The sequence below is a fragment of the Aulostomus chinensis genome, chromosome 9, assembly GCF_037954235.1.
Source record: "Aulostomus chinensis isolate RoL2024-O1b breed Wild chromosome 9, RoL_Achi_v1.0, whole genome shotgun sequence".
NCBI classification, from domain to species: Eukaryota; Metazoa; Chordata; class Actinopteri; order Syngnathiformes; family Aulostomidae; genus Aulostomus; species Aulostomus chinensis.
In genome coordinates, this window is record NC_141328.1 from 19,255,594 (window position 1) to 19,274,507 (window position 18,914).

General features: G+C 42.6%; 1 protein-coding gene across 2 annotated transcripts in view; it reads right to left on the reverse strand.

The window, feature by feature from the left end:
- Positions 1-9,664: 9,664 nt before the first annotated feature.
- The window catches only part of chchd6a (coiled-coil-helix-coiled-coil-helix domain containing 6a), a 72,660-nt gene continuing 63,410 nt past the window's right edge, over positions 9,665-18,914 (reverse strand). For both annotated transcript variants that reach the window (XM_086214088.1, XM_086214089.1), the window contains one exon: positions 9,665-10,227. In XM_086214088.1, the coding sequence (XP_086070214.1) occupies positions 10,204-10,227 (24 nt within the window). In that variant the 3' untranslated portion in view covers positions 9,665-10,203. The remainder of the gene's footprint in view (positions 10,228-18,914) is intronic.

The window sequence follows — 18,914 nt, forward strand, 5'->3', positions numbered from 1 at the left end:
AGGATGAGGCGATGCCGCCTCCTCCACGAGGACACGCACGTGGCCCGACCCGCCGTCCACACCCCCTGCTCGCCACCCAAAGCTCCAGGAACACCCCAGCCAGTCCTCTGGCAAGCACACAAACACACACTAAGCAGGGATACTGACATTCACTGCTGTAAGATGAAATCTTACTGAGTTCACAAACGCACCGCACACACATCATTAAAAAAACATACACGTCCTTCGGTGCTAGCCTGTAAGCGCAAGCTAATCGCTAATAACGTGTAGCATCTCTTAATAGCAACACGGTTGATATTGCCCTTTTTTTTGTTTCCCTTCAGTATGCTTTGGTCCCGCGCACCCGGTCAGTAAACTCTGCATTTATCCCGACCTGACGACAATACTCAAGCTTACACATTCTAGCAGTTCCCCACGCTTGTTCTTAATTGGTCTCGGTATCAATTTACTCTGCTCCCCGGATGTCCCACCCCTTCTCTCCCGATTGGACAACAGGAGCAGTGCGAACACAAACTACCAATAGACAGACTTGGATGAGATAAATGACAGTTGAAAAGAAAACACAATCGCTCCACCAAAGAATACGTTGACATTTAAACATCATTCATCGTCCTTTTTTCCCCACAATCATGTCATTACACTCAAAATGTATAACATTCAAATGAACTTATTTCAACATCTTATTTAATATCCATTTTACCATCTTAATCTATTCATCCATCTATTTATCTTTTTCTCTATTTATGAAACAATGAACTATGTTTTTTTTCCCACTGGGTTACAAAAGAAAAACCTGAGATGTTTGTAAAATTTGTGTGGTATTTGTCAGTTTTCACTGTATATTCGATCTGCCATGACCATATCCTCACACAATGGTTGCATTAAAATAAATGCTACACAATGGAGGCGTTTGCACAAAAGCTATCCACCGCAAAAAGATGGTTTTATCCTTTCCAACCTCTTGATCCTAACAGTAATAGCTGGGATTCTACTAGATTACTGCACATTTGATGTTTTAGATGCTGAAATTTAATAAATTATTTTGTGTTTTTTACAATAGAACTGTTTTATGCAACATTTATTAGATGAGGGAGACGCTGCGGTACTGCAGGTGCAGCATTGGAAATGAGAAGCTTTTCATATGCAAAAGGGAAAAAGAGTGCCTGAAAGAGGCAAGAAGCTACTTTCCTAATTTCCTGAACTCAACCTTCCCCTGAGCTTTCAAAAAAAAACAAAAAAAAGCTTAAAAAATATATACTCCTGTGGGGGCAGAAAACGCACCATAAGACCTTGTTCTCGTTGAGTGTTTATGAGCCTTAATGGAGGCCGGTGTGTCACAAGAAAGGCACAAAATTAGCCAAGCCAAGAACAGTGTCTGAGACAGCACTTAGCTTGGTGGGCTTACAAGTGTGAGGATGGAGACGGAATCATCCATACTAGCACCTAAATGTACTTTGTGACGAGATGGTAATGTCAAGTGGTTTCAATTCCTGCAGCACCAAAACTTGCTGCTAGCCAGGGATTGACGCAAGTGCCATTGATAACAACTTTACATGTGACCAAAACAATCCAGAGGGATGCGGGGAGGACACATAAGCTAGTGGGTGTTAGCATCTGCAGTGAGTTCCTTCGGCTTTAAACCGACGGGATTTTTAAATTTGATTTGAGGGAAGATAACGTTCAACAATGCTAACTCATTTACAGGTTTTTATTTGTTACGAAATCATCATAGCACGCAATCAGGAACATTTTCATGACACTGAATGGAGCTGGGTGATCATGGGCCATGGAAGAACCTCCTTATGATTGGAATTACAACCTGCATTAGCCCTTTTTAGACAGAGAATGCACCAAATTTGCAGCCTGGTAGAGGCAGGAATTTGCTGTCTTGTCTGTGTCAAATGGAGGTTTGCAAGTTAGCGTCATCATCGACACCTCACGCTGAGCCGGCACATTAACGGCCTGGATTCGCATAGCAGTGGGGGTGGCAATAAGTCTACCTCGAGGATGAAAACTGCCAGCTAAAACTGATCCCCAATTTGCCGCACTCAGTATGAAACCTCGGACTGAACCGCAAAAAAAACCAAAACAAAAACGGGCGAAATAGCGGCTTGGTGGCCAGTGTGAAAGCGCCTATTAGCAGCGCCTAGGCAGCGGTAAGTGAAACGTGTATGTTTAAAGAGAGAAACTGACTTTGAACATTAACTGTGTTTTCCACATTTGTAACACAGCAGAAAGCGTTCAGCAGAGTCTACCTCCACATAAAAGGGATTCTATAGCTGAAAAGGTGCCGGACTGCAAAAAAGAGAAAGAAATTCTCACAGTTAATAAAACAGTTCTCCCAGTTTCAGACATTAGGCAGCATTCCAGTGAGAATGAGAGTCAAGCAGAGGTGGCAAAAGCACACACATTCCGTAGTCAGCATACTTGTGTAAAAACACGACTATAAACACTGATAGGAGCTTTAGTCTAGTTAAGGTTGACAAGTAGACTTTAATAAAACAATAAAGTAAAAACTTTTGAGGACTTGAGTATGTTTGTTCTTAATTTAAAACAAACAAACAAACAACAGACTGTTCTTTTTATTCTTCTGTGTGGTTCGTGCCTTGTTCAAGCCTCTTAAAAAAGAAATATTTGATGGACGTCTCCTCCTTCTTATATCTATATGCAGAGAGAGATAGAGAGAGAGAGCGAGAGAAAGAGAGATGTATACATATACGTGTGTGTGTGTGTGTGTGTATAGAGAGATACCTAAAGAAGAATTCTCTCTCTAAAAAGTACATCGACCTGCCAATTATCTGCATAACCTGGCCACTTGCTGCTACTTTTAGCAACCCAAGGGCTTAACACCCGTTTTGCAACACAGGTACATGCAGTGATACGAGTACTCTGTGTCATTCAGGACCAGATCCACAGGTGCATCCTCTAAAAATTCTCCATAAGACGAGGCCATCTTTGCAGTCCTGGACACTTCCCCAGTCCTTCAGTGGGGCTTGGTGACCGTTATATATACATATATATATATATATATATATATATATATATATATATATATATATATATATATATATATATATACACATATATATATAAGAATTCTTCTTTAGGTAAATCTCGAGTACATCTTGATATAAATCGTATGGAAAATAAATCCCAAGGATTACATCTAATATTTATCGCTGCCTCATGGTTATTATGGACAATAAAACACTGCTGCTCTCCGGAGGTTTTCATTTATTTTTCAAGAAATATTACATTGACCTTGGCGAACTTCTGCGCTCTCCAGCAACACTTAGCTTTTTATTATCTTCATGTGAAAATGCTCTGGATTGCACAAGTCAAGACTCAAACCAGTTAGGTTTAAGCGGTGAAACATTCTAACTCTCTTAAGGACTGACTTTAGCTCGCATTACCCTTGATTTATACATCAGGATAAAGAGACAGAACAGAGGAGAAAAACCTGATTTCTAGTTTGAGCTTTACAATAACGCAAACGCTGAATGTTTCTGAAATAAGCGGACAAAAAAGCTACATAATTCATGCCGTTCTTAACGAACTGATGTTGGCTGGAAACGCTCAAACTGCTTAACAGCCCTGTTATTCCACATGTGGCCCCGGTGGGATTGTCCCTTAACCCAGAGATGCTTGGCCGAGAGATTTTAACAAGGCTGTTGGACAGTACATTTTTCCATTTCCCATTTGCTTGTCTGCTGAAAAAACAACAACATTTAATAAGGGAGCAACAAGTCATCATTGTTCGCCTTACAAGGTGGAAGGCATTTAGTTTGAGCCACCTGACAGTAGCTGAGGGAGCAAACATTCTGACAGCATTTTGACAACCGACAACAGCCAGTTTGTTACGATTTAAAAAGGAGGGTGAACCTCAGATCAGTCTCCCTTCATTCATCCGTCCGTCACGCGCGACAGCTCAGATGTGACTGACAAGTGGTGGGAGGGATGCATGTCACCGGGATTTCTAAGAAAAAAAAACCAGAAAAAAAAACAAAAACTGCTTCACACTGAAAGTGAATCCTGTTCATGATGGACCCGCTGCTCCACTGTCATGTTGAAAACATCTTTGCTTTCTTTCCAAAAGTGTGAAATGACATTGACGATACAGGTTACAATAAGGTACATTAATTACAGTTAGTTGATGTGCAGTTAACTGTTAATTAACGGTTTACTAATGTGGAACGTATCGCTTAGTGGTAGTGTTAATGCTACCTTTTCAGGTTACAATAAAGATGTACTGCTATGAGATGAATGTTCTCCACTTTACAGTAAGGGTCACAAAGAGCATTAATAAATGGTTAGCTATGTTAAGTAACGCTAACTTAGTCGTAACTAACCATTATTAATGCATCCTTTTTGTTAAGTGTTACCAAATCAACTTTAGCAATCAAACAACAATAAATAAAAAAAGATGAGGCTTTCAATTTTAAATTTTTTTTAAGTAAATTATATAGACGAGTACCATAAGTTGCAGTACCAGCAGGGGGCAGTATAAGTATTACTGTGACTGTCACCTCACACTAATTAGACAGCGCACCACTGTCTAACCGTGTCGCTCTGATGAAGTGTACTTGAATAAATACTACACATTCACATACCTCATCCACATCTAATAACCCTCACCTAACAACGTGATCGTCCCAGTTATAGTTCGTAGTGTCACAGGAAGTGACACAGGAAGTGACACCACGAACTGTTATAGTTCATAGCCAACGTTAATCAAAGAGTTGGTGGATCAGCCATCACACGGCTGGATAAAGAAGACAAGAGGATGCCATTAGCTTCATGCTAAATACACGTGGCTGGCTCTTTCTTCATTTTGGATTCACAACGAAGTAATGCAGGAGGTTTAAAAATATCTTCTTTAGCTCAAGACGTGAACACTTGAAATGCAAAATAAACTTTCTGAGTGAAATGTAGGTTGTGTTCTCATACGTTCCTGCTTCCTAGAGAATGAAGCTCTCTTACTTTGGTGACCCGAAAGTTTTCATTCTGTGATTTTGTTTTTCCTTCCTTGAGCACCTTCCCAAATCAAATACCTGCAAGATTAATGAGGCTCTTTGTTTTAGGAGCTAATTAGCAAATATGCTCCATCATGATACCTTCAATTCAAAGTAGTGCTGTTCCTTATTATTAGCTGTGGCTTTGTTCTTAATTAATTGATCACTTTTCACACACAGGTTATAAGCACATTTCTGTGGTTGTTGCATGTGATGAAAAATGACACGCCATCTCTCTCTCTCTCACACACACACACACACACACACACACATACACACACACACACACACACACACACACACACACACACACACACACACACACACACGGCTATACTGTTTTAGCTCAACTAAGAGCCTTTGTCCTGAAGAAAGAGTAATGACAATAGGCAGATAGAGGGAAGTCACCACATTATATAGCATTAAGCCACTCAGTAGCAGACGCATTACAGAGAGAGAAAGAGGGGATGAAGAAAGGGATGACAAGGGAGAGAAAATGACAGCGGGGCCCAGAGAATGGAACGAGCCAGTGATAAATTGGAGGACTAATCCGGGCTACTACAGAGGGATTAAATGGTTCTCCCGCTGCACATCGGCGTGTTCTGACAGACAACAGAGGTTAAGCAGACGATTCTCTTCCTGCCCTGCCCCCCTCCCCTCCCTCCCATTCCCTAAAACACCTTCTTTCCTTTTCTCATCCTTCTAATGGCATTAGAGAGGTGGAGGTGTTTAATCGGGGGTTGCAATGTAGGGAGGAATCGCGCGTGCGTGCGTGCGTGCACACACACACACACAGAGTTGAACAGATGGAGAGTCAGGCTAATAGATGTCAGTGTTTCTGATCATCTGATGGAGGAGAGAGATAACAGAAAGACTCATTGATTTCCCTGGTGGCAGGTGTGTGTGTGTGTGTGTGTGTGTGTGTGTGTGTTAGTTTCTGGATGGTAACAGATTCCTCGTACTTTGAGAAGAAACACCTCTCTGCCTTCTGTATTGAAACTTATGACTAAAATCTCATTAGTGTTTGAGTGTGTGTGTCCTGAATGGCTCCATAAGTGTGTGTGTGTGTGTGATATCTTGTGTATATTCTCTGCATCTGGCTTCATACGGTTTCATTGTTGTCTTTGTTCTCGTCATTCTCATCTATGGGATCATAGTGTGGCTCTTGGCCCTTGGCTCCAGTGATTTTCATGACCTCACTATCACCCAGGAAGTCCTATTTGTAGTGCCACAAAGTTCTGTTTGCAGGATTACACAAAAACTCTTGATTCTCAATAAACTTCACTCATTAAATTTGGACTTAATCAACAGAACGTTGCAGAAAAAAGTTTGATTTTTTGACATCGGGAGCTGAAATTCCTGCTTTTTAAATGTTTCAGCTGTCTATGAATTAACATTGATGTGAATATACACGGAGCACTAGCTACGTTATTACAAACCAATCAATAATATCTTTAAACACAATGGACTACCAATAGAAGAAATAATGGATCGAGAAGAATGTGGGAAGCTGAGATCTGGGGCTATGGAGACGGTTTTATATGATCATACAAGTTTGGTCATAGAGGGGGAAAACCTGTTTTTGAGGCTGAGAAATATCGCTTGTTCCCTCAATTCAGTGTTAGATTTATACGTATATGAATTGAATATCAGTATTTTTTCTGTATATGCCCCGTTTTTTTGTCCTCTTTGGCCTCCCCAGGGTTTGTATAAGCTTCGGTTTGACTTATTTGTCCATCTAGGGACAGAAAGCGTCCACCTGAGCAACAAATTCCAGTTTTTAAACTTACCTGGTGGGAAAAGTTCAGTTAAATGGTAAAAATATTCCTTTACCTGACAGAGTTAATGATGTCTTCCCTGTGTAATGGGAGATTATATCAATATTTAAACTGTGTCCACTGTTAACTTAAAAAAAAATTTGTTTAGATAATTTGTCTTCAACTGCCATGTTTTGTTTCATCAAAACTTAAACGTTTCAGATCTTAGCCACTGCTGCACTTTGGTGACCACAGCATTAAATATTGGTCACCAGGTGGTAATACACAGCATGTAAATATTTTTTTTTCCACATTAAGATAAGATGAACTTTTATTCGTCCCTCAGTGGGGAAATTGACGCTGTTACAGCAGCAGAAACAGAGAAGTAGCAGCAGAAAAATACAAGGGTAATAAATAGCAGAAACTATCATAAACTACAATCAAACTATAATACACTCCAATAAACTACAAAACATTTCATTAAAACGAAGAAACAGAAAAAGGGAATAAAATAGAAATAAAGCACAACCCTTCCTCCTCCTTTACATAGACATTTTATTATCAACAACATGTTCACGGGTGTATTCAGAACCGAGGTTTTAGTCCAAATACATTTCACAAACTCCACAAAACCGGTGTCACCCACAGAGTATTTCTCCTGTCTTAGTTGCTCTTGAACCTGCGTGTAAAGATTCCTGTCACAACCTCCCGCTGTAATGACAAGCACGAGTGTTTACCTCACCTCACACACGTGCAGCATCTCAGAGACACCAGAATAGTCCCTTCTCTCTCTTTCTGTACTCTCTGTACAACCCCAACACCACCCCCTCGTTCTGTGCTCCCTCCTTTCCTTCGCTGCAGTGGTAATTGGGTATGACACGGGATCAACAGGGAGAGAGCGAGGACGCATTTGAATGCGCTGAATGTCGTCTTCATCACTTCTCCTCTCTAACCTGCTGCCTTCCAGCACCCAGTCCCTCGCTCGCCGCCGTTACCGTAGCAACATCTGCATGCCTGCATCTTCCACATTCCCTCCAAGACTCCATGTCATTTCTTTTATTAAGATTGGCCGCTCATGTCTGTATGTGTGTGTGTGTGTGTGTGTGTGTGTGTGTGGGTGAGCATAGCAGCAGAATGTTGCAAGTTTAATTGTGTGCTGCAAGCCAATTACCTCAAACCTCGCTAAAGCATTTAAGGCTACAACCCAGGCGGAATCCCTCAGAGCAGAGGAAACCGTAGCCACTTGAGTAAAACTTTGATGTGAAGTCAATCAAGAACATTATTGCACACCTGCGTACGTCGTGCTGTAGCTCACTGGTGGTATCAGCTTCTTGGCTTAAATAGAAAATCATGTCTTCCTCCTCATAAAAAATTAGTTCTCTAAGAAACGGTTGGTTTTCATGAACTAACAGGTATCTAATCTGTTAAAATTCAGCCTGAGGAAAGAAGCTGCCTGCTCAGTCCTGCTGATGTTGGACCATGAGGACTCTGAGCATGTAGGTATACGTATACACTTGATTGTACATATCATAATGAACATTATTATTATTATGTTAGTACAGGATCTTTCATATAAACATTTTAAAAGAATATTTGAATGATGCTCAAAGAGAATAAAACCCTGAATGCACATCTTAAGTGTGGACAGTAAACCCACGGGTCTTACAGTCAGTGGAGAAACTTTAGATAGACAGTAACATTGGAAGAAAAAATAAAATCCAATTTAAAAAAGGGTTAAAAAGAATAGATAAAAGTACATATACGTTTCCACTTATATAGTGCAGTGAAATCAGACTCACTTCGGCAAATCTCCTTCAAGAGAATGTTGCAGCTCAATGTCTTTAGCTGGTCAGGAAACGGCAGGCTAGTACAAAGATGTGGTGGAAATCTGAACCAGAGAAGGAGCGAATGTTCATACAATTGATTCACTTTATGATTGAGGCTCAAAAACACACCCAACCTGCTAAATGTCTGCTTGATAAAGCGGCATGCCAAGCTAAGCTAATGTTGTGCGCTGATAAGCTGTGAGTTAGCAGGCCAAGTAGCGAATGTTAGCAAACACTGAAGTACTTAGCCGTTAAACGACCGCAGTCCAGGTTGCTCTGATGGGATCGGGTCCAGTTTTAGAATATTCCTTATCAAAACGTCTTAGAATTTTCCAAGTTGGATCCAGTCTTAGCAAACATCACTGATCTGAACTTGCTTTAAGAGGTTTGGTGCAAACTGTCCACGGAAATCAACCAAACCTGATGGTTGCTTTCTGTTCAGATTCTCTCATTTGAACTCTTTCTGTAACTTAAATGAGTTATTAGCTAGTTTTGATTTGCTTGAAAATACTCTCCCTATCTTTCTGTTGAATTTGAAAATATTCCTGAATCTTTCAACTTCACGCCAGTCATGACTTTTGCATATTAGAGTAGTCAATAATTTTCTAAATAATCTGTCAGTTTCTGCGAAGGCTGTGTGGTTTTCAAATATATATTTTCTTCGTATTTCTACTAGCTTCTCGACACACACTTTCACCAAATAGTGCAGAACTTCTCCTACCTTCATTTTTGAGAAACTTGGAAATAACAGCATGTCAGGTTGGCCAGTGGGGGGCAGCTGATTGCCCCTTAGAGTCTAAAATCAGTCTCTCAGCTCAAAAATCAGGTCAGAAACGCACTCCCAGGAGTGAAGTGCATGTATCTTCATACATGTCACACATGGAAGCCTCCTTTAATCAGCCTCACATAAACGCACATGTATAGTTTTATAATCTTTTCAAACTACAGGGTAAAACTTTGAATTTGTCATGTGAAATACTTCATCCTCCAATCTACGAAAAACAAAAAGACAGAACGAAACCTAAAATAGCCAAATTATGTAGTCTTGAGGAAAGAATACAACCGAAACACGTCATAGGGTGGAAATGGTTTAATAGAATAATAATATATTACACGACAAGATGGATGAATTTTAAGCGGATTTTCCACGTTAAAAAAATATATAAAAACCACAAACTTAAAACCAATCAACTTCAATCAGGTCTTAAATCAGAGCAAAACATCCCAACACAAGCTGCAGAGGTTTGGACGTCAATTGAATTTCCCTGCTGGAGGGAGGAGCTACTTTACAGCTCAAATATTAGAACTACGTGCTACTGATCTCGTAAGTGACTGAATTGAGAGTGCAGTGACTCAGACCTAACACACACTTTTACTCCAACCTAAAAAAACAAAACAAAAAAACAAACCCATGTCCCTGTAGGATGTAGCTGCGCAGAATAATAAAGCAACTTTCATGGATGATAGTGCAGATAAATTGTGTAGTAACAAAGTTCTGAACCTCCGGCATGGTAACAGCAAATGAACTCTCTCGTGATTCATTAAAGCCAAACTAAAAAGAGAAGCCTTGTCAAAAAAACGGTTTTGCCCTCCTTCTTCTCCTCCTCTTCATCCATGGTTGACTAGCAGGTTCTAGAAGAAATGAGAGAGAATATAAAGACCAAGTTAATTTGCACTCATGTCACATCCCCTGACCTTTGAAATGTTCTTTGGTTGAAAGGACTGTCCAGGGTTGTTTTTTTTCTTTTGCATACCCTGCTTTTGGCTTTAACTGTCAACAACTGAAAGGTCAGGCCTGGTAATAGTAGGGATGATCCCAGTAATGGAGAGAAGTGCACAGGTTGACCCGGTATGATCAGGTCGCCACTCCACAGGCCGTAATTAACAGCTACAGGAGGATGACATCAAGGTGAGATTGTTCCCGGTGGGTTCTCTCAACTTCTGTCTTTAGTCACTTTCAGTTCATGCAGTTTGAATTAAAAAAAAAAATTCCTTTCTTGAAGCAATATGTCAACGACTCCAGCTCCTGGATACGTTCCTGCATTACTTCTCTGTGACTTAGTAACGTAGAAAGAGCCAGCTATGATGTTTACCTCGACAAGGCTAATAGCAGCAAAACTATCCAAAATGTCAGTTTTACAAACTCTGAGAACTGTTTGCTCTGTAACAAATACATGTGGCTGCATTCTGAAGTCCCAAAGAAGTGATGCAGGAGGGGACAAAAACATATTTGTGAGCTCAAGACATTTATTTAGGAGTACTTGAAAAAGGGGACGGCACAGTGGTGCAGTGGTCAGCACTGTCGCCTCACAGCAAGAAGGTTCCGGGGTCGAGTCCCGGCTCAGGCACGGGATCTTTCTGTGTGAGTCTCCATGTTCTCCCTGTTCCTGTGTGGGTTCTCTCTGGTACTCCAGCTTCCTCCCACAGTCCAAAGACATCAAGAGGGGACGAGGCTGATTGATACTCTAAATTGACCGTAGGTGTGACTGTGAGTGTGAATGGTTGTCTGTCTCTATGTGTTGGCCCTGTGATGGACTGGCGACCTGTCCAGGGTGAACCCCACCTCTCGCCTGAGGGCTGCTGGGATAGGCTCCAGCGGAAGGATAAGTGGACGAAAATGGATGGAAATGGATGGTACTTGAAAAGCAAAATACACTTGTTGGATGAAGTATTGCTTGAACAATTTCACTTTACAGATTGGTTTGACATTTTTTTTGTGTTTTGCCATTCCACGGTTCAACTAGAATGACAGACAGACAGACAGACAGACAGATTACTTTATTAATCCCTTTTGGACGTTCCGCCAGGGAAATTGCAATCTCCTACACATTCAGAGCACTGTTGCCATAAAGGTAAAAAGAATAGACATAAATATATATAAATATATATAATATTTCTCCTGTTTGAATGTATTGGACTTAGTTGGCATCCATGTTTGTCCAGACTCGTATAATAGACTGTAATTACTGAGGTCACAAAAACAATCCATCCATCCATTTCCTACAGCTTATCTTGTTAAGGGTCGCAGGGGGGTGGGGGTGGGGTGGGGGGTGGAGCCTATCCCAGCAGCCTTCGGGTGAGAGGCGGGGTTCACCCTGGACAGGTCACCAGTCCATCACAGGGCCAACACATAGAGACAGGCAACCATTCACACTCACAGTCACACCTACGGTCAATTTAGAGTATCAATCAGCCTCGTCCCCTCTTGATGTCTTTGGACTGTGGGAGGAAGCTGGAGTACCAGAGAGAACCCACACAGGAACAGGGAGAACATGGAGACTCCACACAGAAAGATCCCGTGCTGGGGCCCAGAACCTTCTTGCTGTGAGGCAACAGTGCTAACCACTGCACCACTGTGCCGCCCACATTAAATAACAGCCAACAAAAAAAAAGACAATGTCATGCTGAAGCTTTTTCATTTAACTGAAAACTCATTCAAAAATCTCACTGACTGTAAGATGTTTGAAGCAACTACACTAACTTCTATTTTTTTTAGGATTCATTCCTGCAACACACTGAACTAAACTGAGGATAATTTTTTTTTCCATCTAAGAGTTACACTCTGTTTCTTGCTTTATGCTCATGTTTTATGCAACAGGGGGGATTATGCTGGGAAATCACTTTCTCCTTTAACAAACTAGCCACACAGGAAGCTACGCTCAGACAAAATGTGTATTCTGCAACGGCAGTTACGAAACAACATCAGCAACAACAAAAAAATGGATTATGTAAACTGGCAGCCAATAATGAGGCATGGCCCTGGATGAATACTAGTTTGTGTGTGTGTGAGTGTGTGTGTGTGTGTGTAGGGTGCGGCCCCAGCCAATCACTGAGGACTTCACTCCAGCTGTGAAACTCAAACCATTGAAACCACAGAGAGACTAACAGAGCAGGCTGATCAATACACCCCCCCTCCAATCTGTCCTCTCATCCCTCGCATTTCCTCTCCTCACCTGCCATCCCCTTCCCCACCTGCTCCACTTGATCATTTTATCACTCTCTTTCCCTCCTTTTCGTGACAGCTTCTTTCCCTTTCTGCTGAGTTTGATAACTTGTTTATAGAAATCTTTTCAATCAATTTAATTCAGATCTAAGGAAACTCCGGTTTCCTTTGGCTCAACTCAATTCGCAGTTTTAGAGATGCTGAAAAGTGAGAAAGAACTTGTGAGGGCCATTTGTGTGTCTGTGTGTGAGAGGAATGAGGCGTTCAGCACAGCGTCGAGTGCAGAGCGCTGTGATGACACTCCTGCCCTTTAAGTGGCAGAACCAGACGGTCAAGAGTTAAAACACAGAGCGTTGATCAGTTCCCAGTCCCAATGTCTTCGTAGTAACAATACACAATTAAAGCTGCAAGCAGCGTTGTTAGGGCCTGAGCCCCCGCACGGCCTATGGCCGCGTCCTTGACACCGGCCCGAATCCAACGGTGTAATCGGCAAATCCCTAGGCCTTGTAGTTTAGGAGATACGAGCCTCAGTGTGCTGCACAGTGCGAGTGCAGAGTTGAGAGCTGGCCCTTTAAGAGCCCCTCCCCCGCTGCACTGTCTCTGATCTGTGCTAGAGTGGAGAGCAGAGCTGAGAGCTGGCCCTTTAAGAGCCCCTCCCCCACTGCTCTGTCTTTGATCTGTGCTAGAGTGAGAGCAGAGCTGAGAGCTGGCCCTTTAAGAGCCCCTCCCCCACTGCTCTGTCTTTGATCTGTGCTAGAGTGAGAGCAGAGCTGAGAGCTGGCCCTTTAAGAGCCCCTCCCCCACTGCTCTGTCTCTGATCTGTGCTAGAGTGGAGAGCAGAGCTGAGAGCTGGCCCTTTAAGAGCCCCTCCCCCGCTGCACTGTCTCTGATCTGTGCTAGAGTGGAGAGCAGAGGAGGATTGACAGAATTGTAGTGTGTAAAAGCTGAATAACTCGGCATACGTTGGTCAAAAGTCACACATCATACCATATTTTTGTAGGGATTTTTGTCAGGATTACAGTGGTGTGTTTTTAAAAGCTGTGGGATGTATGGTGTAGACGTGAGAAGCATTTGTTTGACAGTATGTACCCTGAGAGGACACGCTCTCCCCATAGACTTCCATTGTAAGGTGAAATGTGTCTCCCCCACTTTGACGGCTCATAAAATCCAAACCGAGCGCGTAGTATATTAGCCTTTAAAGATTTTTGAAGAGCACAGTTGGGAGAGTAATGTGTGAAAGTTTGGAAGCGGTTTAGGAGGAGATAGATTTTGTTCGGGGTGCAAAATTGTCCAAAATTAGACATTCGTGTCCAAATTGTGGACATCCTGTCAGAGTTAGGTCAGGGGTGTGAGTGTATGATTTATCCGTCTTGATGAGACGAGTTCAATGGTGTGTGTTCCCATGTCTGTAGGACATTCCTACAGGTTGTGGCGTGGTTTTTTGTGTATGTAGGTGGCGCTATTGAGTAGAGCGCCTCTTTTTTTTTAAATTATTGAATTTTTTGCCGCACCCGATGTGTGTACCAAATTTGGTGAGTTTTCCAGCATGTTTAGGGGGCAAATTAACTTTTGAAGTGGCGAGTGTGCCTTCGAAACATAATAGGGTCTTCGCCAGGGCCAGGTACGGGCTCAGGCCCTAATAATAATAAAGAAACGGAGCAATTAGATTAATTTTCAGATATAATTTTTGCCATCATTGGTTTCAATGGGGGACCTCACCCCCCCCGGACCCCCCTGTGATGTTTTTAGAGGCCTGTGATGCTCCTAAGTGTGTGTTTTTACTGCTTTTAGCACTGACTTCGTGTCTCTCTGACTTTGAAACATAATAGGGTCTTCGCCTGAAGTACCTTCTGGCTCAGGCCCTAATAATAAAAGACTCATGTTGCTTTTCCCACTTGGCTGTGTGAGTTGCTAGTCACTGCAGAGCTCATAAGAAAGTGTTAAAAAAGTAAACCCTAGAGTACACCAGGTCCATCCATGATGAGCAACTGGAGCGGTGTCATCACTTGGGGCGGAGTCACAGATATCCGCTGTATATCACTATATATATATATATATTATATATATATATATATCACTATATATCAGATATCACTGTACGATGACGTGATCCTCCAGGCATTTACAATGACAGAATCACCATCGAAACGGCTCCGTTTGTAACGCTGGGTGAGAGTAGCCAGGGGGGAAAGTGAGCTGGAACGGGCCGGAACGCGGTTCCGGTAAAATATTTCCCGGCCGGAACGGAGTTCCATTAAAAAAAAGGAGGAGAAGGGAGCTGTCAAAATCCCATGTTAAATAAAGAAACCGACGTCTGAAGGCGGTTTCACACTGCACGCAGCAGACGCGGCAAGCTGCGCGGAGTGGGGCGCAAGCACGCGCAGCGCTACTGAGTTGCTGGGCTTGGTTTGCGCTCATGTGACGTCACAGCGTGCCCACATACACAATGAATGGACTTCCCCTGCGCAGCCTGCACCTTGCACGTTTGGTGCGAAACCGCCTTGACACGGAGTCGTGCCCATGAGCGCATCTCGGCGTGCAAGGCGTTTCTGGTTGGCTGACAGACGGACACGTGGGTCACGTTACCAGCGTTGTTAGTTTTGATTGGTTAAAACCACACGCGTTCTGCTTTCACGGAACGAAAAAAAGAGAAAGTAAACAAAACAGAGGGCAAAATCAAATTTGTGATTGTTCTTGAAATTTTCCACCTGTTTTGTGTTGTGTTACACTTGTGTTAAACACAGTTTACACTGTTAAGTGTAAACTGATATTTTGCTAAATAAATCATTGAGTGATATTGATGATCTGTTTTTTCATGTATGCATGTCTGCCTGTTCCCTGTTGTCAGCACTGTAGTGGGCAATTACTGTAAAAAGCAGTTTTCAAAGCATTTCCAGGTGTAGCACAGGAAGGGTGGGGCTATGGGGGCTGCAGTTGTGTGGGGAACAGACACCTGAAAACTGTCATAAAAATCACCAAAACCGATTAAAAACTGTAAAACTTCGTCAGTGGCGCGTGCCCTTTGGACGTGTGCTTTTTTTTAAACGCACGCCCAAAGGGCCACTTTCACCCCTGAGCGTAGCCAACTGAGGCCGTGCAGCTGCTCCACATGTCTCCCATGTGTTTTAGGCTTAAGGCCGGATTCAGACCAAATCAGGCGCTCATTCATTTGAAAGAGAAATCGTGAGGTTTTAGCAGTATAGGTTTGCGTGAACCCCATGCGTGCCCAAACAAGTGTAAAATACCTTCCTTGTTCATTGGAACCCATCTACGCCTGTAAAGTTTCCAGAACAGAATCAAACAACAATATTTGTAGAGAGCTGTAATCATTTCCTGGCCACTTAGAAGCACTTTATGATGGTGTGCAACGGTAAATTCCCCATCAGCTGCTCTGATCGACGATCCATCCAGAGTTTAACAAGTCACACACTAAGACTATGCTGCCTTGCTGTTATCTGGGCTTTTACAGAGCTTATTTCAATTCATCAGGTGCCGGCTGACAGATAAGAGAGATAGCGTGACCAAAGAAGAAGAAGTAGAAGAAGAGGGACAGGGCTAGAGCACAGCTGGAGATAGAAAGAGAAAAACAAATAAACAGAAAGTCAGGAGAGGTAGAAGAGCAGCACGAGTCGGCTTGTTCTCCATTCGCTCTGACCCAGCCTGGGAGCCTTGATTCAATTGGAAATCCATTTTATCTGATGACTGGCAGGCAATTGGAGCTCCCAGGTGATAGACTGAGGCGCTGCAGTTGATAGGCCTCACCACCTCACCACTCCACTGCTGCGGGATGGAGGGATGGAGATGGAGAATAGGGAGGAGAGCATGCACTCAGCACCCGTCTACTAACAATGTTCAAGTCTTAACTCTGCAGTAACTACAATTGCAACTCATCAGTGATTTATTGCCCCAAAAAATGCTTGCAGAAGTTATTAATATCAGAAAGAGTGAAAATTTCACGAGTATTTTCCTGCATCATGTGTTTGTTTTGTCCAGACAAGTGCCCGAAACCCAAAGCTACACCAAACATCCTCACATCTGGATATGATAAAACATTTGCAATTCAAAATTTAGCGATGACCCAATTCATTTGTCTTTTACTGTGAACGTTTTGAAAGCAGTTGTTCACGGTTGTGTCTGAGTATTTGACAGTCAAGTTGTTGAGTTTGTGTAACTGTAACTGGCCCGTGTGAGTGGGGCTGCGTCTCTCCATCCAACAGAGTCAGACTGAAGTTGTGTGTCGTCGCTGGCATGGCTGTCCTCTTACTGTCGTATCGGTCACACACGTTTGGCTCCATTTTACATTAACAAGCTCTACAATGACAAGTAGATCCATGTCCAGGTGTGGATTTTTCCCAAATGACAACTGTTCTTTTACATCCTTCATCATTCTCAAGGCTGAATAATGTCCGTGTTCACGTCTTCACGCTTCTCCTTCAATAAACCCCAGATACAGTCTCTCTGTTTGTCCTACATCTTACTTTCACTGGAAGAACTTCAACAGCATGACTGATGCGTCAGAGTCTAACCTGAACATTACTTTGGTTAATGGTGACTCCTACTTACAGTAAGGATCATGCCAGTTATATAACTAGTGAGAACAGACTCCCCTCTCCCCTCTCAAATGATGGTTTGTACAAGCAGCTTATAACAACCCATACTTACTCGACCTCCGGCGGCCGTGTGAGAACTGACGGTTGGCGTGTCATTTTACGCTGGAAAGGACACTGAAAGTGGAAACCGGACATCCGTTATGTCTCCTGGTTTGTGGCAACTTCACTGGATGCCTTTTTATCTTCAACTCTGTCACTGAGTTGTAGTTTAACCTCAACGACGACCATCTCCTCACCTAAACCAGGAGGATTTTGTGCTTTAACCTAACCAGACCTAAACCAGATTTCCATCCAAAAGAGGATTATATATTACATATTTCACAGAAAAGAAAGAGATTTTCTATTTCTTGTTCTCTGATGTCACAGCAGGCGTTCTGCAGTGTGATGAGCTGATGATAAATATCGACCTGAGAGACTGAAGCGTACTGTGGGAGCAAAAACCCCTGATGGCCATCGTGTGTTGTCAGCATGGATCATATTGTACATCCTGAAGATCACACTGAAGTGCCACACCAGTGGGGTGGGGGCTACTTTAGGAAACACCCCACTGGCTCCTTTTTTAAGGTAAGAACAAACAACCTGTCTGGTGGTAATGCTTTTGAGGACTTGATGAGCAAGACACCAGGAGACAGACCCTTCTGTATTGAACTATTCCTCTTCGGAGAATAGGAGAGGTTTATCATTCTAAAAAAAATGTTTCTCAAGATTTTTTGATCCCCCCAGGAATATCCAGGTTGGTATAACCCGCATTTTTTTGTCCAACACGAAAAATGATGAATTCTATTGTGGCTATAGCTGTTCAGATTTATATAAATAATTGGTTTAAGTGGAGCAGAATAAAACTGTTTCCAACCCCCCCCCCCCCCAAAAAGGTTTTTTTTTTTCATTCTCTTGTTTTTCCACAAACCTATGGCAACCCCCTTGGGACTGCCCCTCCCCCATTAACAACCACTAATCTAAAACAGTCAAAGTAGTAATATGTTCAAACGTAGCCTCTGGCCAGGAGAACCACAGCAGAAGTTTGGAAGGTGTCGGTGTTAACAGCTGGAGCTCCACTGGAGGGATTCGAACCCTCAGACTAACGCTAGGCTAAATAAGTTGAACTGGGTCTATTGGAGGGACGGATGCTGGATAAAACCACACACAAACGCTACATGTAGTATAAAAATCTCTGTTCTGTTGGTAGCACGATGTAAATAAAAAGTGTTGTTTTTTTGGGGGGGGGGGGTCATTCTGTTTACCAATGAATGTTCAAGAACTGCACAGCAACTCTAAAAAATAAATAAATAAATAAAGCAAGCAATTTCTCACATGAAAAGTTTGACACGAAAACACAGTCAACACAGCTCTGGGAGCAAACAATACCGCAATGGTATGTATTTATTTACAAAAGGCAAGAAAAGAGGAAAGAAAAAAATTGATCTCTTTGGGAGTGCTGGGTGTGAATTGGGGAGCGATCACAAAAGAGAGCCAGGCCTCGACTCGTAAAAAAGAAAGAGGAGATGGAGAGACAGATGGATTGAGTGACAAAAGGACGCAAAAGGGAGGCTGGTACAAAGTGGACCACTCTGATAATGTTGCGGCTGCTCTGAGGCAACAAAAGCCAGAGAAAAACCCTGCTGTTGTCCTCTCTTATCCCAGCTGGTAGTCTTGGTTCCACAAAAACCTCTTCCTGAGCATACGAGAGAGGGGGGCGATAAAAAAACTGACCGGAATATTGGTGTGAAATGCACCCAGACGTAACAGAAAAAAAACAACTCTCTGTG